General features: G+C 42.0%; 1 protein-coding gene across 1 annotated transcript in view; it reads right to left on the reverse strand.

Moving 5' to 3' along the window:
- The window catches only part of dnah9l (dynein, axonemal, heavy polypeptide 9 like), a 58,204-nt gene extending 37,082 nt beyond the window's left edge, over window positions 1-21,122 (reverse strand). Inside the window, exons 1-26 of the mRNA XM_078263529.1 lie at window positions 21,030-21,122; window positions 17,783-17,882; window positions 17,220-17,431; window positions 16,894-17,127; window positions 16,431-16,598; window positions 15,831-15,947; window positions 15,384-15,521; window positions 14,972-15,096; window positions 14,341-14,536; window positions 13,052-13,156; window positions 11,568-11,759; window positions 10,856-11,056; window positions 9,450-9,785; window positions 9,259-9,336; window positions 9,125-9,180; window positions 8,858-8,978; window positions 8,613-8,782; window positions 5,475-5,697; window positions 5,260-5,376; window positions 4,950-5,036; window positions 4,671-4,829; window positions 3,837-3,920; window positions 3,568-3,726; window positions 2,057-2,179; window positions 1,514-1,636; window positions 378-602 (exon numbers count right to left, since the gene is read on the reverse strand). Coding sequence (XP_078119655.1) covers window positions 378-602; window positions 1,514-1,636; window positions 2,057-2,179; window positions 3,568-3,726; window positions 3,837-3,920; window positions 4,671-4,829; window positions 4,950-5,036; window positions 5,260-5,376; window positions 5,475-5,697; window positions 8,613-8,782; window positions 8,858-8,978; window positions 9,125-9,180; window positions 9,259-9,336; window positions 9,450-9,785; window positions 10,856-11,056; window positions 11,568-11,759; window positions 13,052-13,156; window positions 14,341-14,536; window positions 14,972-15,096; window positions 15,384-15,521; window positions 15,831-15,947; window positions 16,431-16,598; window positions 16,894-17,127; window positions 17,220-17,431; window positions 17,783-17,882; window positions 21,030-21,122 — 3,942 coding nt within the window. The remainder of the gene's footprint in view (window positions 1-377; window positions 603-1,513; window positions 1,637-2,056; window positions 2,180-3,567; window positions 3,727-3,836; window positions 3,921-4,670; window positions 4,830-4,949; window positions 5,037-5,259; window positions 5,377-5,474; window positions 5,698-8,612; window positions 8,783-8,857; window positions 8,979-9,124; window positions 9,181-9,258; window positions 9,337-9,449; window positions 9,786-10,855; window positions 11,057-11,567; window positions 11,760-13,051; window positions 13,157-14,340; window positions 14,537-14,971; window positions 15,097-15,383; window positions 15,522-15,830; window positions 15,948-16,430; window positions 16,599-16,893; window positions 17,128-17,219; window positions 17,432-17,782; window positions 17,883-21,029) is intronic.
- Between the last annotated feature and the right edge of the window lie 1,068 nt (window positions 21,123-22,190).

A 22,190-nucleotide genomic window follows, 5' to 3' on the forward strand; every position in this document is an offset into this window, starting at 1 on the left:
TCCTCCGCTCTCTTCACTGGTTACCAATTGCTGCCCGCATCTGCTTCAAGACACTAGTACTTGCATAGAGGGCCACGAACGGAGCCCCAGCATACATCCAGGACATGGTCAAACCCTATACCCCAACCCGCCCACTCAGCGAGGGACAACTAGTCACTCAACGAAATCCCGACTGTTTGCTGTCCTGGCTCCTAAATGGTGGAATGAGCTCCCTATTGACATCAGGATGGCCGAAAGCCTACGCATCTTCCGCCGAAGGCTAAAAATACATCTCTTCCGACTACACCTCGGATAAACATAAAAAAATAAATAAAAAATGACATAACGATACAATTAGATGTACGCATAGGCTGCTGCTCTCATTTGGCATGTCTTACCTGGAAGTCAGTGTGAATTCCCTGGAAGCGCTCTGCATCGTTGGCCAGCTGGCAGCGGATGTCGTGGCTGTTGGTGAAGATGCTGTTGAGGTGGGCCCAGGTCCTTTGGACAGACATCCAGGAGGAGATGACCAGGTCGGCCACCATCAGCTTCCTCTGCCATCCGCTCACCTCCGCCTGGAAATACTCGACATACTTACTCATCAGGATGTTCTGCAGCTGCACCTGGAGGGAAAGCAAAGGAGGAGCTTTACATGATCGGCTGTAAGATACATTAAATGATTAATAACCATCCATTATGTTCCTGTGCATGTTTTGTTCTGATCAGTTACCTCCTTAAAGCTATAGTCCGTAGTTTCTATCTCCCCCATGAGGAATTCTAAGTAATGACAACAACACTGTCGTTGCATCCACATGACGCAAGCCTTCGGTGATCACGCACCACCCCCACCCCTCCTCCATGCAGTTACTTGTAGCCAAGGAGGGGGAAAAAAACCATGATGGACTTTTCATGACTCATATTTCTCCACATGTGTATCTGTTTCAGTGTCTCTGTGTCCCAACCGGCAGCGTCAGATGGCCGCCCACCAAGAGTCAGGGTCTGTCCAAGGATTCTGCCTGTAAAAAGGAAGTAGTGTCCTCGCCACTGTTGCACCAAATGCTTGCTCCTGGATGGAATTGTTGGGTCTTTGTAAATTATAGAGTGTGGTCTAGAAATACTCTCTCTGTAAAGTGTCCCGAGATAACTCCTGTTATGATTTGACACTAAATACAAATTTAATTGAATTCAGAAGCGGTAATTACTCTTCCCTCGAGGTTCTGCGCACGAAAGTCGCCGGACTGCACCATTTTGTTAACATAGCCATACTGAGAAATACAGTGTTTTGTTGAGCTGATAGGCTTTATTAGCTTTGTAGCAACTCATTTGGCAATGGCTTGAATATAACGGACATCCATTGATATAAAATAGTTGCACACTATATCTTTACTGTAATATCAGGGAGTCAGACTGACAGAAAGCACTACACAGAGACATAAAGCAACACTGGAATATTAAATCGAACTCTGAGCCTGATGTTCTTCATCAAAAAGTTATCAGCATGAAACTACTAAGATAAACTAGATATCACACTCACCTGGTTGTCCTCCAGTGTTTCGATCAGATTCTCATCAGCTTTGAGCAGAGGGGTTCCTGTGCTGGTGTGAGTCTCATATGACAAGTACATAACACTCCACGTCTGGGTTATCTCGGCCAAAACCTAAATAAATGTAGGAAATGTTTCTTTACAAAATGTGACATCTGCCATTTGTCGACGAGGAAAAACATACAAAATTTGCAGTAGGATAAACATAAAACGTGTAAGTATGTTATGTATCTTATTTCTTTCTTGTCCATTGTGAGTCTGCTTCATGATCATCTTTGCAGTCTTATTTTTAAGAATATGGAAAAAGTAACGATTTATTCGGGACTGTATTTGTCAGGAATATTTTTTGAGATTTAAAATGTTTTTTTTTTTTTTTAAACACGCATCCTTGTCAACTGAACTCTCAACTGTTACTATAAATGCAGGGATTGCGACAGGTTCAAAAAGGAATTGTCTTAAACAATCTTGGCCCTTCACAACTACTGCAATGATACATAGGACACTACTCTACTGGTTGGTCTCGATGATTCTTACTTTCTCTATGGCCATTTCTTTCACAGCCTTGTCCACTATGTTTTTGACCTCATCCTCCACACGGTGAAGCTGTAATTCCAAAAGGTCCCCCAGGGTGGTGCCTTCCCCCATCACAAACCTGACCTGAGGACCAAAAGGAATACACGGTAACCTTGAGTCCGATCAGGTTTCACATCCTTGTGCTGGTCATTACAGGCCTGGACAAGAGTTGGCAGGGTAGTGTAATGAAGCTGGAGTACGTAAAGAACAGAACTAGGGCTGCACAATATGAGGAAAATACGCGATAAGGTTGTACTTGGGATAACAGATAAAGTGAAGTGAGTTCTGCCTTTCTGCTGCTTTCAGTAGTCTGCTAAAATACAACAAATTGCTTGTTGAAGTTAAAACAAATGAAAGGAAATGATTTCTACCATTCTTTTATTGAACAACTTGAACATTGAATTAGGGCTGACAGCATTAACGCGTTAATCGCGATGCGGTTAAGGGTCGAGCATAATGCGTTCATTTTTTTTAATCGTATTAATCGCATGCCGCCATTTATTAATTTATTTTCACTTCACTCGGCTTTGCGTCGTGCCTAACAGGCTAATATTTTTGCCGTACTTCCTCGTAACACATCCTGCTGCTGCAGGAATAGCAACGCGGATTTTGGTGCCTCATTCTGGTGCCACTGATATGCCTGCACTTCTGTCTGCTGCTCTGAAACAGACGTTACAGGCAACAGAAACCCGCGCTGCATGTGACGCTAGTTAACACTATACTCGACAGCAGCTAACGTTAGCCTACCGCTAGCTAGTAGCTGGATTAAACACGGTTACAATGCTGACAGCTAACGCTAAACGGTGTAAAGTGTGACTGTGTTTTACTGTAGAGGATTCAACACCGGGATGTAACAATCTGCAGCTGCCGTTGTCGGAAAAACACAGACGGTGCGTTCAATGAAACTGGTAATTTACATTTTCGTGGTGCATTCAAAGTTGTTGTTGTTAAATTTAAATGTGTGACTAGATTAAATATATAATAAACAAATACAAATCTTAAAATCAAGTTCATAAAGTAACTTTCTTTGCATTCATTTGATTCCCAGTCAAGAGACACTGGTAAGAATGGCTTTCCATTGTTAATATGTACTTAAAAACAGTTCTGAAATGCAAAATAATAGAATTTTAATCATGTGATAAAACATGCGATTAATCGCGATTAACTATAGAAATTCAACGATTAATCGCGATTTAAGAAAATCGTTTGACAGCCCTACATTGAACTGAATAGTTGGAAAAAAATGACAGATACATTTTAGAGTGCAGATTTCTACTGATATTTTCTTTCAAATAACAAAAAAATCTGTGAGTGTCTTTCGCGATATGTTGCAGCCTTTCGCAATGTGTTTATTGCGCCAGTTGATATCGCGATAACGATAAAAAAAACAATACATTGTGCAGCCCTAAACAGAACTCGACTCAATAGAGTGGCAAGTATCGTATACGGTGCAACGTTATTGACTCAGATACCCCAGTGGTGTTCATTAGCTGTTGCCAGTGTCTTTCTCTGACGGCAGAGTTTTGCAGCTCGTTGACGGCTCTCAGAGAGGTCAACAGGTTCTTAACAGTCGACTCTAGACCCATGTAGACGTCCCACACCCGAACCTCCTTATCCAGCATCTTCATCTCCTTTAGCATGGAACACAGATAGTCATTACATTATGAGAGAAATTTGCTCTTTTTCTCAACCCTAGCAAAAATGAAAGATTTGAATGTTTGCCCATGAAAGCTTGCCATACCTTAGCGAATCGTCTGAGCTCCATGTCCATCTGCTCAACATTGATCTCTTTCCATGGAGTCTTAGTCCAATCTTCTATACTGGTCTGGCACGGAGAGAAGGGAAACATTTAGAATCAGAATCAAAAAAAGGGTTTATTGTCACTTACGTGGAATTTGCCTTGGTGATTATGCATACACAAACAGTTTCATCTGTGATTATCTAAAATCTTAGTCTGGCTGTCACCAGACCAAGCTCAGTCTGTTAAGATTGAGATTTGTCTGGGGAGTCTGCTCTGTATTTTCTACTGCACAAGAGGCGTGATCAACGGGCATAGTTCAAATGACTCTGTACGTAATTGGATAGTCCTTCAACCAATCAGACCAACGATCCGGGTGACGTAGCAGCGACAGCGGCATCAACGGGTTGCTGCGCTTTGGTGGCCGGCTTGTTGAATGTAAACAAAAAGCAGCTTGGTCGCTTCTCTATCGTCATCGTGTTAGACCCGCCAATAACGCGTCAGGTGGATAAGCCAGTTTGTGATTGGTCCCCGCAGATTTGTACAGAAGCAGGATAGATAAATGTACAGGTTTCCAGCCTGAGCTGCAGGGAGAAATGAAATCGCCGGCAGATCGGGCTAGGTTTACCTAGTCTACTAAAATCTATTTCCCCCTACAGTCTTAAAGGTCATCTTTAGGTATGGTATAGAATTCATACTGTAGCTTGAGGGAACGTGCAGTGTGGAAACTCACAGTTAAAAGCTGAGCCTAACTATGCAGGCCCTGCTGCATTGTGTTAATGCTTTATTAATGGAGCTCAAACATAGCTAAGAAATCAAGTGCTGAGTAACATTTACCTTCACAAAGATGACCATGTCCCAGACTGCTTTGACCAGTATGATGTCAGAGCGACACTGGCGCAGTTGCTTGTAGTCTGGGAAAGTGACCTCAAAAAGATCAGCTGTGTCCTGCAGCTTCTTCATTTCCGCCTCCATCACTGCTACGGCTCGATTAGACTGGAGACAGAGACATTTTGATACGCTGTGGCTTAAAACTGTAATGTTTGTTTTGATTCTATTTAATTATACACTGTATGGTTCTACTTAGGTAGTAATAGTATATCTCCCAGTGCTCACCTTATCAATTAGTTTATATTGCTCCTCCACATTGATCTTAAAGATTGGTTCAGTACGAAACTGTTCTCTGAACTCATGCTGCTTGACCTGAAATGTGAGAAAAAAAACTGCACACTCAGGATTCGTTGAAGCTGCAGTTCCTATGCATATATGTCTCCATCTCTATATGTATTACTGTGCACACTAGGGGGGGTTGTGGTGTCAGTCATTTATAATGCAGGAAAGAAAGTGAGAAGGTTTATGTGTCAGATATTGAGGTCTTTGTAAGCGGTTGCCACACTGACATCCTACCCCACACACACAGCCTCACCTCAAAGCGGACACATTTCCTGCGTATAACTGAAACTTCATTTGATTGTAGTGGTGCCACTTCATGTTTAACAGTGAATGCAATTTTCCTCAGACTCGTCCACTTCTCCGGCAGCTCCTGTGTTTTGCGGTAATCAAGTAAAGCATGCCATGTAAGGATAAATAAATATCCATATAAGTCATGGAAATGTGTGTATTTGAGTATTTGGGACACACTTCTAGCTGTGTGTAGACGCTCTCTGGCAGCTGCTGTCCGTAGGTCTTGAGGAGCTCAGCAGTAGACTTGAGAGGTTTGAAGTGCTGTTCGGTGCTGATCTGCCGGTCTCGTATGGCCATGAGGTGTCCCATGATGTCCACGAGGCCTGCATAGTCGCCACCTGACACCTTGTTAGAAAGACCATGGGCCGTGTCCTGGACAAAAGAGGATAATTCTCTCACGCTGTGGGAGAGAGAGGAAGGAGGATGATGTAAGGGTTAAGGCTGGGCAATATGGAGAGAATCAAATATCACAGTATCTTTGACCAAATACCTCAATATTTATATTGCAACCATATTGTAGGGTTGATTATTGGTGCTTTCACAAAATATTTACACAATGAGATTTTTGATAAATAATCATCAGTAGTGTGGATATAATGACTAAGTGGGATAAAGGCAACTAATAGAACAGTTACAACAGTCTGGTAAGTTCAGAAAATGACAAAACTTTACTGTAATATAGCCTTTAAAACCAGGAAAAGACCACTAATGTCAAATTACTATAATCAAAATCTAAGAAAATATCCAGTCATATATCATAATATCCATATAATATCCATATATTGCCCAGCCCTAGTAATGGTTCAGAGTGGGCAGGATTGGCACAGGAAAGTCTCTTCAATAATGATATGAAATAAAAAAGAAACTCTTTGTCACCACTTTGGCCCCTAAAGCGTTCATTCTCGTGCGACAGTGTGACGTCATGGAAGCGCCACAACTATTTATTAAGGCTGCACCGATCCGATATTAAGATCGGATATCGGACCCGATATTGACAAAATAGCTGGATCGGGGATCGGAAAAATTAACAGATCCAGATTTTTTTTTTTTTTTTTCATCCGTCGCAGCACTGGGACCCCAGTTAACTGCGTACCCTTCTCACTCATGGTAGTAACTTTCTAACACAACAATTAATAACCCACAACTAACTTTCTTTAAAAGGATAAAACATCATAGCACATACCAATTTGTGACTTAAAGAGTTTCTAACACTAATAATTTTACATTTACAAATGTAGCTACACCGCCGAACGGCATGTTGGGTAACATTATAGCTGCTAGCTAGCCAGGTAGCATAACTGTCATAACATAGTCTGTTAAGCTGGGAGAGGCTCCGGTCGCTACTGCACATTCAAGAACAGAGAAGAAAGTTAGAGGATGAAGAAAGACCGGCGATACACCAGAACAACGTATGCTCAAGAGAGGAGCCGTCTGTTGTTGCAAGGTTTTCTAAAAAATCAGACATAACTTAGCCACTGTTGTTGCCTGTCGCTCTAACATTACTCGGCCATGCTAACGTTACCGTGCTAATGTTACAGTGCTAACGTGAAAGACTTGTCACTTCAAGCATGCAGCGGAGCAACATTATGAACGCAATCCAGCTACGGTCCCGCTACAGACCGTTGAGAAAGACGGGTTCAGAGCAATGATTAAAACACTGGATTTAAGATGCCTTGCCTCGCTGAAATATGTCCGCCAACCTACTAACATTATTCAAACAGCGAAGGAGGCTGACAGCGGAGCTACGTTCAGTCGCCCACTACAACCACACTACAACCTAACTTACCTGTGGCCAAGGTAGTGTTTATACAACTAGCTTACAGCTATTTTGTTTTGAAAGGGAAACAATGTTAACGTTGTTTGTATGTGTATTCATTCAATTTTAGTTTATTTTACTATTTTGCAGTTTGCAGGAAAAGAAATAGTTTAGATTCTGTAACTGTTATAGGATTCTCCTTCATATAACGTTATTGTATAATGTTGATGAGCCAAGCAAACCCTTTAGTAATCAAAGCTTTTAGTAAACATGATGACATTAAAATGTTTTTGTGATATTCTATGTACTCCTGACAGTAGAATAAGCCATTATAAACCTATATAAAGGCCCATTATTGTTATTTATTTAAATTTATTTTAAGAAGTTTGATTACATTATATTTTCGATTTGAATGCACAATTGTTTTTTTTAAATAACAAATAAATAAGAATTCAATACATTACATCTATGTTATTTTGTCTTAGTTAGGAAAGTTATGTTTAGTTAGGAAAGTCTAGTGTCTTTAGTCTCTTCCACATGGTGGAAGGAAGGTATAAGGTGGAAAAGGTATACAGTGTATTATTAATTCAACAGCGGTATCGGATCGGTATCGGGTATCGACAGATACACAAATCCCTGGCATCGGTATCGGTATTGGGACTGAAAAAGTCAGATCGGTGCATCCCTGCTATTTATACCCGCGCGTGGTGGTCACTAGTTGCAGTCTTCTACTGAACAGAGGTGTCGCAACTGAGGAAAGGCTACCGCCTTTGCTATTTCTACGGACTAGAAGAAGAAGAAGAAAAAGGTAAACAATGGCAGAACTGGCAGCAGCATTGACGTCAATGTCAACAGTGGCTAAGATGATATTGGAGTCAATGGATGAGGAAGAACAACTGCTTTTGAGCCTGCTTGCAAAGAAACGAAGAAAAAGAAGGTGGAATGTTCGTCCTTTGAATAACACCAGATATAAATATGGTGAGTTCAATATCCTCGTGAAACAAATGAGGATGATAGAAGAAGAGAAGCACTTTGAATACTTCGTCTGCACAACGATTCGATGACCTACTTCGTCGGCTCATGCCTTTCATTCACCATAAAAGAACTCATCTTAACCCAGTAAGTTTACAAGAGAGACTTGCAGTCACTGAGAGTCTTGGCATCCGGTACCAGTCAGAATGCAGTTGCTATTGGCGCACTTGCTCGGAAAGCTTGCCCTCGAACTCGTCCATGCTTCCTGTTTCCGCTTTGTCGTGCGCAACTGAAAAAAATAGAGTGTGTGACTTTAAATCCGATCTACGTCATTTTGACGTCACATTGTCGCGCGTACGGGTCGGGAACGGCGACTGTAAAGAGGCCTTTAGTTGGACAGTTAAAACTGATTGCTTTTTAGTAATGTTTTTTGCGATTGTGGGCCTTAGACCACAACCATTTAACAGTATAGCAGTGTAATGTATTTAACAAATTCTTTATTTTCAGGTAGTTCTTTTGTAGTTGCAGTTGTCCATTGAGAGTGATTAACATATGAATGTGTTTGCGCGTGTTCATGCGGGACTAACCTCTGGTTGACGTGGTTGAGCAGGTGCTCCTTGAACATCCAGCTCCATCTCTTGATGACATTCATCAGCGTGTGCTTGAAGGGTCTGATATCGAGCTGTAGCCAGCCACAAAACACCTTCCTGTCCTCCATCTTGCTCACCCGTGTATACAGAGACTCAAACAGGTTGATCTGGAGCGAAGAGCGATACCGTGACTCAGAGACATTGATCTAAGAGAAGAAAGGACCAGAGAATGTGAAGCGCACCTGTTCTTTGAAGTTGTCCAGGGTGGGTGGGTTCTTTTTCAGCTCATAGTCAGCATACAGCTCGGCTTCCTCTGTACTTAACACATGGCCGTATAGCAGGAACTGCCTCATAAATTCAGACCTGTGAAAGTTGAGGTAAAAAAAACGAAGGAGATGTTTATAATTGTGAACAAAATGATGCACGAGCACTTATATTTGTGTGTTTCAGTAGTGAAGCAATTTGATAAAAGTAAAAAAAAAAATGACAGAGAGCCATACACTTCTGACCTGTCATCAGTCCAGAGGTAGCGGTAGCTGGCAAACGAGCCCTGATATTCCCTGACCTAAAAAGCAACACAATCATTTACAACCGTAAGCATCACAAATGAGCCTCCACGTGCGTACAGAAAACAAACACTTACCTTGGCGATAGCTGCGCGTGCCCGTGAGCGGATCACATAGCACATCTCTGACAAATCCTCCATTTCATTTATGTCGCACTACAAGATGAAGAAACAAGATCGCATAAGACAAGGGTGTGTGTGTGTGTGTGTGTGTGTGTGTGTGCAGATATGTTTCGGTGTATGAACTTACAATCTCATTTGTACGTCACCTGATAGTTATCCATCCGTTGATGCTTTGCCACTCTGGGAATGAAGGACGCCATGTTGGTGATGCTGGCCACCATCTTATCCACAATATCGTAGAAGTTACCACTCTGACTGAAGTCCAACGAGGGGTCAAAGGTCATCTCATTGCTGTTGAGTACCAGCCGGACCTCAAACAGTGGCGTAATGCGCTGGGCTGCATCTGTGTTGTCCATGAGGTACTGCAGGGAGCAGCGGACTGCACTGGTGAAGCCCGTCAGGATCATACGGTCCACGTAGTCTGTGTAGGCCTGCCACTCACTGCTGTTCAGGTCTGTGACACCGAGCAGAGACTGGCTCTCCTGGAGCACGGTGGAAAAGTGAGTGGGAGATGGCATGAGTGGGAGTCAAAGTCAAAGTATCTTTATTAGTCTTCTCAAGGAGAAATTTGTTGTGGACACTGGGAGAAATTGCTGCAAGAGTTACAATAGAGACACACAACAAGCACAGGGTTAAAACAATTAAAAGACACATGTACAGTAAACATTTGGGCTACTCAAAGAGCTATGCAAATTGCAAATTACCATTTCCTATACTTATGCAAAAAAGCCATCCTTCTTACATTCTTCTGTTCTCCCATACATGCCTTACAAACACTCATTCCTACTTCCATAAGCATTAATGCATTCAGTCACAGATATAAATTAATGAATTCATAGTCATACGTTTTAAAAGGGAAACAAACTGTAAGGATTAGGGCTGGGTACTGAATTCTCTACTTTTTAGGCACCGACCGAATTGCCTCCTTAGTATCGAGTATCGAAAAATGTCTCATCATTCAATACCCAATTTCAATAGAAAAAAGTGACAGGAGAGATTCTGGTATCCTCTTAACCACCGGTGCTCATGGAAGGGAATAAAGTACACGGGAGGAGGAATTATGACTAAAAGAGTCATTAAAAAAACCATGCCCAGGCACTTGAGGTTGGATACAAAAAATGATAAAAGGCCTTTAATTAACAGGGCAAAAATACATCAACGCGTATCAAGGCTTGAGCCTTCCTCAGGGTTTCAATACCTAGGGAGCAGATGTCATCAGCATCAGTGAGCCAATAAGCATGCAGCATGCTTCTGCCAAGATAATGCTGTTGATTGGCTGTCTAATGTTACACGTCGTAGAGACGCAGGAAAAATTCTACGTTACGCAGAGACGTTGCTGTTTTTTAGTTAAAATTGATTTTTATAAAATTGGTATTGAAAAAAGTATCGTTCAGGAACAGGTATCGAAGTCACGGTATTGGTATCTTAAACGGGATCGAGATTTATTTTAATGATGCCAGCCCTAGTAATGATAATCGTAGATATGAATAAGAGAGCGCTCTGTAGTGTTCAAGTCCCTTAAAGTAGTGAGAAGTAAGGTGAGAAAATATACCTGCAGCAGTTTGTGTATTTCCTCCCCTGTACTGGTGATGAGAGTGTGCTGTTTGGAAACACTCTCATTAATGTCAGAGAAGATGAGGAGAGTCGAACCACGACTCTTTCTGGTGATGAAGGCACGATGGCTGAATTTCCCCATAAGGGCCTGGATGGCCTCCACATTAGCTTTACTTTTCTGGACACGACTAGAAATGCTCTGGCGATAACAAAAGAGAGGAACTATCACAGCCAGTAATTATATTCCCTTTGGTTGACAGCTGCATGTTGCCTTTGGTTTTAGGAGTGTTTACTGTAATTGAGGAAAGCTGGCTTGGACCACATAAGGAGCTTGCCAGGATTCATGCTACAATGACAGGCAGCAGTTTCACAGCATCTTTTGAAATGACTATACTATTGAACAAACTCTAAAATAAATATTATATTAGAGCACAGAATGCAGCTGACACAGGATCTTTTCTCTAAATATAGCAGAATAGTGTGAATATGCTGCAAAATAGTGTCAATGTTTCACCCATGGGAAAAGGAGAGGATTTTTCTGTGTCATGGTACTTGCCAAATTCCCTTTGCATGGATGTTAATAGTGTGAATATGCTGCATAATAGTGTCAACATACTGTACTGAAAAAAAACAACTCACTAGCATTAGACTTTGCACCTTTCGTATGTTGACGACGCAGTCAAACAAGAAATACATGAAGTGTTGAGTACCTTGACCAGGTCTCGTGTGCTCTGGATGTAGTCCCATAGGTGGTCCTGAGCCCAGCTCAGCTCCCGGAGGGCCGGGTCCAGCTGCCGCCTCGTCCCGTCCATCTCCTCTTTCACCAGTCCCAGCTCTACAGCCAGGATGGTACTGTGGAGCTGGTTGTACCACTGGGTCACCAAGGTCAGTGTCTGCGTGTACTACAGGATACAATGCAGCGTTAACTAGGGCTGCACAATATGTCGTTCTTTTGTTGTTGTTGTGATTAACAATTATTTTTTTTTACCTACATAAAACATACAACTCGCAACATGAACACATCCCCTTAATCATCACCACCCCCCCAGACAAAAATCAAGAAAAGATGACACAGTAACTACAATATTCAAGACCAGTAACAAAATAGACAATTAACTATACACCAAATAAACATATAAAATGACATCACCATAAACCCATCATATAGTCTTTCCCCAGCACAGAGCTTCTTAGAAGCCCTCCAGAAAGCTCAGGTACTTTCCCAATTTTTTGTATTTACATCCAATCTGGCAAACCGTTTATATGACATTTTTTCAAACACTGCCAACCTAACCATCTCACAAGCACACTCCTGGATTGTCAGCACCCCTTTATTCTTCCATCATCTTAAAATAATCTGTCTAGCTATCATCAAACTAGTCTAGACCCAATATATCATTCTTTGATCGTCATTGCAATATCAACTGGTGCAATAAACACATCGCGAAGGGCTGCGACATATCGCGAAAGATGCTCGGAGATTTTGTGTTGTTAGTTAAAAATATATATTAGTAGAAATCTGCACTTTAAAATGTAGCCATCATTCTTTTTTTTGTGTTGTCTTCAATTCAATGTTCCATTTGTTCAGTAAACGAATGTTGGAAATGATTGCCTTTCATTTGTTTCAAATTCAATGAGCAATTTGTAGTATTTTAGCAGGCTATTGATATATTAAAGCAGCAGAAAGGCAGAACTGAGTACACTTTAATATCTGTTTATTTATCGCAAGTAATATCGTTATCGTGATATTCAGCAACACTATTACATATTTACATACATTTCTATGTATATCTATTTCTACACTATTCCTATACGCATATTTTCCTCATATCGTGCAGCCCTAGCGTTAACACTTTCACTCTGATCATTTTCAACATATTTCACAGATCAAAAAAACATTCACAGCCACATAGCTCACAATTATAGCTGTCTAACAATATATCCGATGCGATACTACAAGCAGGGCTGCAACTATCGATTATTCTCCTTGTCGATTAATCTGTTGATTATTTTCGCAATTAAATGATTAGTTGTTGGGTCTACAAAATAGTGAAAAGTGACAATCAGTGTTCCCCAAAGCCCAAGAGGACATCCTCAAATGTCTTGTTTTGTCCACAACTCAACGATATTCAGTTCACCGTCACAGAGGAATGGAGAAACCAGAAAATAACTAACTAGAAGCTTAGTTACCCACCGTGTAGAGTCTCTCCCGTTTGGAGTAGAGATGGAGAGCTGCTTTAGGAATGTTTTGGTTCTTCAGAATGCCCAGATACTTCACCTCCCTTAACACTGATGTCAACTGGAGACAGGCACAGGGAGAGAAGAGAAGGGATGTAATAAACAATTGGATGAATCCAACGTTGCAGTTCATTGTTTTGTTGCCTTTCACCGTGACAGCATGAATCTGAATAGATGGGATCAGCATCTTAAAGTGGAGATGTCATTAACATTGAAACAAAGTACCCACACATACACAGCACATTAGGAAAAACAAACTCACACTGCATCCGATAAATTGTTTATCCCTGGATTATACTGCCTGATTTTGACGTTGCTAGTTGTACATATTCATTGTTGCTTGCACTTTTGACTTTGTCTTGTTTCTTTGATGTGATGTTGAATGCATTTTGTGATTTTCTTTATCTGTTCCCATACTGTGGTTATTGCTGCTTATGCAAAATAATCCCTCTGTTTATTGTAATCAAACCGATTTTGCTACTTTTGGTTATTTGAGACACACCAGCTACTGGATGCTAAGAAAAAATATAATAAATAAGAAAGCTTTCATGAATTTAGTGCAGGCTATATCCATATCATATTGCAGAAAATGATATTTACTGTATATATTTAAATGATTTAACCTCTCATTTGTGGTGTAAACGTAGTCTTGCTTTGCCAGAGCCTCCTCCAAAGCGCGCTGAAGGAGGGTCTGGCTACTCCACACAGCATTCGGGGATGGGAGGAAAATATGCTCTGGTTAAATGGCATTTCTTTAAACCAATCAGAATCATCATGGGCGGTGCTAAACTCCGCACAGAGCCGCTGCAAAATAGTCGTGCGAGAGAAAACTTGGACAGATAGTATAGCTAGCTGTCTCAATTTACCATGCAAAGATCTGAGGAGCAGTAAACAAAAAATTCCAACACAAAGAAAGCGGAAGGAAACGGAAAATTCATGCATCCGGCATAATTTCCTGTAGCACCGGGGCAATCCCGGAAGTGGAACGCGAAGGATATAGACCAGCGTGAACGCAACCCCTTAACATGATTAATTGTGGAATGACTTGTATAGATAGATACATCTACCTACTATAAATGAGTTCACTGTATGTACTGTAACATCCATAGTATGTGTTAGCAGGTAGGCACACTTCTGCCCCAATTCTAGCCCTGATATCCCTCTACACTTAACACAATTAGATTAAAACAATATTTGAACTCTGATTAGTATGTAATACGTCTATTGCATCTTCTTTGTGCTTACTGCAGGACTGAAGTTGACCTGGAAGAGGCCCGTGTCAGTGTCCAGTGTGAGCAGTGGTTCCTTCAGGTGGGTTTGACAGATTTCCTCCAGGCCCTCAGTCCACTCTGAGAACTGCTCCTCATCATGCTGGTCCAGAACCTCCAGAACACGCTCGCACTTTTGAAGGACATCGTCCGCTTCGGCGCACCCCAGAGGGCTGGAAGGGAGAGAGCGAGGAAAGGAGGAAAAAAAGCCAAAGAAATATAAAGATAAGAAGTAAAGTATAAATATCATCGGTATCTTGTACATGTTTGACAAGTAAACTGTAGTCTTGCAGTGTGTACGCTAGAATTCTATTCCAAAAATAAGATTTACAACATTTCCAAAAACCTACTGCCTATTTTACTGAAAGGGCAACTCCACCGATTTGACACATCATGTATCTACGGATCTTGTGGAGAAACTACTGCAATATCATATCTGAAAAAAAGTTGCATAAAGCCTTTTGTGGCTCCAGAGGGAGCTGTGTGACATCTGATAGATTTTTCCTCAAATGATGTCACTAACGTCAGCATCAGTTGGGGCTGAAGTTTGAAAAGGAAAGAATTTGAGATAATTGTGTCTGTGTGTGATAAGTACGGTCGGTCCGTACATATGGGCAAGCTGGCAGAGGTTGCTCCTGTTAGTGAGGATGCGATTTCGAAGCTCCTGTGTCCATTTGAGGTTTCCTGCCACTGACGGCATATTCTTCCCCAGGACAGTACAGCCTGACCGCAGCTGAAACACAAAGGCTGAATTACTTTGGCTGATGTCTGAGTCATTCATTACTTTAAGTCAATACACTTTCCAAAGATGTTCATAGCAGACGTTTAGCTAAATTTATGAATTATGATACCATACCGTATGTGTCATATTAAACTAAGACATCCCTGTTACGACATCATTTAGTGATGCTACTGGCTGTAGTCGGATAGTACGGCTGTCTTTGTGTATATTCTGAAGTGTGTCAATATTCAAGTGTCTAAGTCAGTTGAGAATGTGTATTTCTGTTCAACCTCTCTTACCCCGTTTCTGTGTTGATCAAGTATGAACTGACAGTGGTCTACTTCCTGGTTGAACATGTCCAGCAACACTTTGTAGTTAGGGGAGAACAGCTGGTGGATCCTGGGTCTCTCAAGCAGGGTGCTGAACATCTTCAACAACTAGATAGGACACGAAAACAACACAGACAGTGTTCAATTTAGAAATTGAGGTATGATGTCCAAAAATATAGTTCTGATTCCCTGGCTTTTGATCTAAGCCACCAACAAGTTGAAAATCCCCAATAACGACCACATACTGCTCTGCTGCTCATCAATGTGATTATAGTATGCTAACATGCTAAACTTGCTCTTTTTACACAGATACTGAAAAAGTGTAACTGATCAACACCTTGTCTCCAAATGAGCTGGAAGTATATCAGTAAACACAGTAATGGGATGTTTGAAGGGGTCAAGGTGCAACAGACATACCTTAAAGGTTGACTGAAGGTTTTTGGAGTGCTGGAAGGCCAGATTGAGGACAGTTCCCAGCCTCTGGTCAAAATCTCGGTTCTGCTCCATGAAACGCCTGTAGTGACGCACAAAACCCTGGACACAAGATGGCATTAGTCAGGAAATACATGGATATTTTCAATCCCTTTCCTGATGAAAAAGCTTTGTGTCCACTTATATCATTCGGCAATTTTTTATTCCATTACATTTTCGGCGCAGTACTACAAGTTCTCTATAGCTGAGTTGAAAAAATATATTGAAACACAGATCAAATTCTGATTCGTTCCAGTCTCGATTGGCTGAGTCACACTGGAAGCTGCCGTAAAATAGCTGTAAAATATCTAGCAAATTAAATAAAATTGATGCACTGACTAATAACGACTCTTGCGTGTTGCTTGGCAACTACTTTGCTCTGCTAGTTTTCAATTACTGTACTGCTGTGCAGAAAAATAACATCTAATTGTTATTTTTTTATTAATTTTATTATTATTTATTTAAGTGTTGTGAATCACAGCCCTTTGGGGCTTGATAATTACATAGCAGTGTGATATTACAGCAAACTATTTCACTAGGACTCACATCGTTCGTATAGTCCAGGGGGTCATATTTGCTCTCTCTGAGGGCCCTCCAGCGGTCATGAAACTCATCGCTCATGCTGAAGACCATCTCACTGAGGACTTTCCCTCGGGATCCACCCAGTTCAACCTTCTCCAGTTTCAGAAAGTCCAGCGCTGTTGCAAAAAGCTCCTACAGATGAGAGGAGAAAAGCCACTGATGGGTCCATGTGATAGGATGGAGGTTATCATTGTTAGAAAAAACACTTTCTGTGGGGTGGCGATTTTGTACATCGCAACATTTAACACACAAATATACATAAAAAATGAATATACAGCAGTTTACTTGATGTAAAGATATTGGGAATCATTTCTTCTTGAGGCCAATTGTTCTAGCATTTTATTTCAGGAATAACAGCCAGATGCTCACATTTCTAATCTTCCTTGAAAACCAACACAAACAGAGCTATGCTTGTCAACCCATGCACCTCGATCATAAGCAGCCTTTCCATGATGCGGTCTGACCGCTGGAACACAAGCGTAGCCGGAAAGTCCCACAGCTTGATGTCCTGGCTGTGGCTGTAGTACTTGGGGATCCGCTGTCGGTGAGTGTGAAACAATTGCTTGAAGGTGCGCAGAACTGAGACGGTTATTTGGACTCTCTCCACCCCTTCCTCAAGCTCCATCTTAAACAACTCTTCGGGGATGAGGTAGGCAAAGGCCTGGATACAGACGCACAATCATATTAAGAATACCATAGATAGATATTCTGTCTCCTTCTTTTTCACACATACACAGAAATGTATCACCGTACCTTTTCAATGATCAGGTTGCAGAACTCCTGCAGGAGGACCACCATGCGTTGTGGAGTGCAGTAGTATTTGGAACGGCTCCAGATGAGGCAGAGTGTGTGGAAAAGAGGAGGCAGTAGAGTGTCTACCTGTGGGAAACTCCTCTCTTCTAAGCTGCTGATCACTCTCCTCAGAGGGCGTAGATACAGATCGATGTCCTCTGCTTCCAGCACCGCTATGGGATTCACATACAGAAGTAGTAATGGATAACATGATCCTAATAGGGGGGTAATTTAACAGAATTAGAATCATACAGTTGTGTTGTTAGATTGACCATTTCTAGCAACAGTGGCAATGTGATTGCATAGTGATTGTCAGAAATTACAAATAGATATGTGATTTGAGACAGGGCACACAGAAAAAAACAGACATTATTTGTGCATTTGAAGAATGAAGACATAATAATAGCTGTATGTGGATCTGTATCTCTGGTTGTAAGTGCAACTAAATGAGTGGTTGGGCTGTGAGAGACTAGTAAATTCATTCATTAATTAGCACTGATAAATGATGAGTAATGCCGATCTACCCTCATTGACTTTGAGGCAGATGTCTTTGAAGGAAGAGTCGTAACTGCTGTTGACTCTTCTCAGGATCTCCATGATGTGCTCCGCTTTGGGGCTCTGGATCTGAAAACAAGGACATTGTAGTAATAATAATATAATAGATTTTATTTATGTAGCGCTTTACATGGTACTCAAAGACACTTTACAGTAAAACCAGCACATATAGCACATTAAAAACAGATAAGCAAAAAAACGGACACATAAAACAAGCATATTAAAAGCAATTACAAACAATTAAACCAGTAACTGTCAGGTGAGAAATGTAAGACTTTTATATGTGGAAAGCTAATCTGAAGAGGTGTGTTTTGATTAGTGTTTTGAATGTTTCCAGGTCAGTACAGTCACAGATGTGTATGGGTAGGGAGTTCCAGAGGGAGGGGCTGCAATGGTGAAAGCTCTGTCACCCCAGGTACGGTGCTCGGTCCTGAGTAGTGAGGAGAGGAGGTTTGCGTCAGAGGAGCGGAGGTTACAGGGGGGATTGTGGCGGTGGAGCAGGTCTGTGAGGTAGGAAGGAGCCTGGTAATGGAGGGCTTTGTCGGTGAGGAGGAGGACTTTAAACTGGATGCATTGGGAAACAGGGAGCCAGTGGAGGTTCTGAAGGACGGGAGTGATGTGATCACGGAAACGGGTGTGGGTGAGGAGACGGGCAGCAGAGTTTTGGATGTATTGGAGTTTATTTAAGGCTTTTGAAGGTGAAACATAGAGGATGCTGTTGCAGTAGTCAATTCTGGAAGTGATGAAGGCTTGAATCAAAGTTTCGGCAGCAGAGAAGTTGAGTGATGTGCGGAGACGGGCAATGCTTTTGAGGTGAAAGAAGGCAGTTCTGGTTATTTGGTTGATGTGGTTTTCAAAAGTGAGGTTGCTATCGAAGATGACTCCCAGGTTACGGATGTGTGGGGATGGAGACAGGGTGGAGTTGTTGACAGTGAGACCGAAGTTATGGGTGTTCTTTGTGAGGGATTTCGGTTTATTGTAGTTGAGTTGGATTACATCCAGGTTTGAATATTGGTGAGGCAGTTGGTCAGGGTGGAGGATGTAGCTGTGGTGATGGATTCGGTAGAGATGTAGATCTGGACATCATCGGCGTAGCAGTGGAAGTGAAGATCATATTTGCGTATGATATTTCAGAGTGGCAGGATGTAAAGGATGACAAGGAGGGGACCAAGCACCGAACCTTGGGGGACGCCTTGTGACAGAGGTGCAACGGAGGAGGTGCAGTTGTTGATGTGTATGTAACTGTTGTCTGTTGGTGAGATAGGAACGGAGCCAGGAGAGTGCGGTGCCACTGATGTTGCAGTAGGTTTCCAGTCGGGACAGGAGGATGGAGTGGTTGATGGTGTCAAAGGCTGCAGTGAGGTCAAGCATGATAACAATGGTGAGGTGGCCAGAGTCAGAGGAGAGGAGTAGGTCATTGGTGACTTTGAAGAGGGTTGTTTCAGTGCTGTGTTGTGAGTGGAATCCAGATTGAAATGGTTCAAACAGGTTATTGGAGGAGAGGTGGGTTTTAATTTGACACGTTTCAGGATTTTTGATAGGAAGGGGAGGTTGGATATGGGTCGAAAGTTGGACATGTCCGGGTTTAGACCAGGTTTTTTGAGGATAGGGGTGACTGATGCAAGCTTGAGTGTTGTGGGGACTGATCCGGAACTGAGAGAGGAATTGGGGGGGAGCTGAGAGAGCAGATGAATTTGTGGATTTGAGGTTCCTCAATGAGATTTTGCGCTTGTCTTTTGGGATAGGAATGGGGATGTTGATGTCCGTGATGATTGCAAGATGGTCTGAGATGTGAATTGCTGTGTTGATGTGATGACAAAATACGGTTTGACCATAGTGAAGGGATGCAGTTGGACGATGAGAGGTGGTATGCAGTGATGGACTGGGATCAAAAAACGGCCCTGGCATTTGCAACACACCAGCCCTATATTTGTCAATAACCTAGCTTGGAAATTAGTAACTCTGCCTTCCGAGTGAATCTTTCCACGCACCTCGCCGCAGTACAATCTTGAATATATGTAGCTGCATGCATAAAATAACTTACCAAAATTAACCAAAGACACATTATCAGTAGTGGTCCATAGGGGTCCATAGGGGGCGGCCCTTGTGGCATTTGCCCAAATTCCAGATGGCCAGTCCGTCACTGGTGGTATGTGAATAGGCAGCCAGAGCGTTTGTTTGGAGGACGGGATGGTGACATATGAGGCCACAGGGGGGAGCTGGTGAGGGTGATCGATCTGGGAGCTGCCATGGTGGACGGAGAAGAAGAAGACTGCTTGGGGGGGAATTGGGGCGTGTGGTAAGGTAAATAGTCACGTCGGGCAGACTGTACAGCGAGCTGTAGGTTGACTGCTAAAAACAAGCAACCTAGTCTGTTTGGGTGAACTCCATCAGGCCTATAAAAAGAGCGACGGTTCCAAAATAAATTAAAATTGTCAATGAAACCAAAGTTGTGGGTATGACAGGTGGACAGAAGTCAGGTGTTGAGACTGAGAAGCCGGCTGAAGCGCTCTGAATCATGGGACAGCGTTGGTAAGGGACCACTGATAAAAACAGATTTTCCATAACTTTTTAAAAGGTTGAAAAGTTGATTAAAATAGTCTTTCGTCCGTTCAGATTCCCGACGAGATGTGTCATTATGGCCAATGTGGACTAGGACCCGGTTTATGGAGCAAGGAAGTGAGTGCAGCAGCCCGGGTAGTTTGTTAAGCAAAGTCGGGACTGTGGCTCCAGGAAAAAACAGCGTGTGGTGGCATTAAAGTAATGGGCGAGGAGAGGTAGTATGAGAAGGCTCGCTGCTGGGGGGGCCACGGATGGCACTGCGTGCGGGTGGGTGTGTCGAGCCAGTGGCCACTTAATTAGATACACCTGTACAATCTATTGCAATTCAATACAACACCTCTGCCATACATTCTACCTTTACAAAGTTTATGAAGATCACTTTTTGTTAACTTTCTTGGGAAATGTGTAAATTAAATTATATGTTTATTACTGGGGTCATTAGTGTATGTCATGCAATCACATTTGAGGTCTGACATTTAATAATTCTGGCCATTTAACCTGTGGACTCAAAATCTGGTCTTCAGGAATAAGAGTCTCATATCCTGTGTCTATGAATTAAACACATCTATTACTGATACTTTGAGAACTGCAGTTTCAGTTTACAATTTGAATTGACTGCACCCCCTGCCAACTTCTACAGAACCAGTGTCATACTTGTGACTGGATGCCCAGCAGGTTCTCCCTCTGAGCGGTCCAAAACTGGAGCTCCACGTTGGGCCCTGGGTGGTCTCCCTGGAGCAGCATCATACCAGAGTCTTTCTTCAAGACATTCCATATCTGTCCAGACCACTGGACTATTAGAGTTTCTATAGAGTATAACAAGCCACGGTCCAGTGGCCAACCAGAGGCGCTGAGGGAGACAGAGAGTGGGGCGATCGGTGTGGGTGAAAATGGCAATATGGTCTTTGGATGATGAAAGTACAGTAGGCAAACGTATAAACATATAAAAATGACTATAAAATTATTCTAGTTGTAAATCAGTCTAGTCAATTTAAATCTCTGCCAAGATTTACTTTAACAAAACGTCATTTCCTTGTCTGCATTAGCAACTTACACATTTATGACATGAAAATAGTAGCTTTTACGCTACCTTACATTAAATCTAGCTCTCTATATTATGCAATAGCCCAGTGTGTGCTTCTCCACAAGGAAACTTTAGTACATGTTACTTTTATAAAAGCTACATGAGAAATGCATAAACTTGAGACTTCTGCATTGATGACATTACCAGAGCTATCGTAGGGCTGGGCAATATATCGCTATTATATCGATATCGTGATATGAGACTAGATATCGTCTTAGATTTTGGATATCGTAATATGACAGAAGTGTTGTCTTTTCCTGGTTTTAAAGGCTGCGTTACAGTAAAGTGATGTACTTTTCTGAACTTCCCAGACTGTTCTAGCTGTTCTATTATTTGCATTTTCCCCACTTAGACATTATATCCACATTACTGATGATTATTTATCTAAAATCTAAGTGTGAAGATATTTGGTGAAAGCACCAATTGTCAACCCTAGAATATCACCACAATATCGATATCGAGGTATTTGGTCAAGAATATCGTGATATCTGATATTCTCCCTATCGCCCAGCCCTAAGCTATCGGCGTATCTGTTTAGCCAAACTTTCACAACCTGCAGGTCAACACTTACTGCTGTTTTGAAGATATTTTTCCTTAAGATTTGTTTTGACTTGTAGAGTCAATGATTTTGACCATGGATGTCAAGAGGGCCTAGTGACAAGTAAACAAAGATGGCACCCGGAAGTGCTTTTCTTATTTTTGTTCCGAATCCTTGCTAGTTTTGAAATCTT

The sequence above is a fragment of the Sander vitreus genome, chromosome 12 (assembly GCF_031162955.1).
Source record: "Sander vitreus isolate 19-12246 chromosome 12, sanVit1, whole genome shotgun sequence".
NCBI lineage: Eukaryota > Metazoa > Chordata > Actinopteri > Perciformes > Percidae > Sander > Sander vitreus.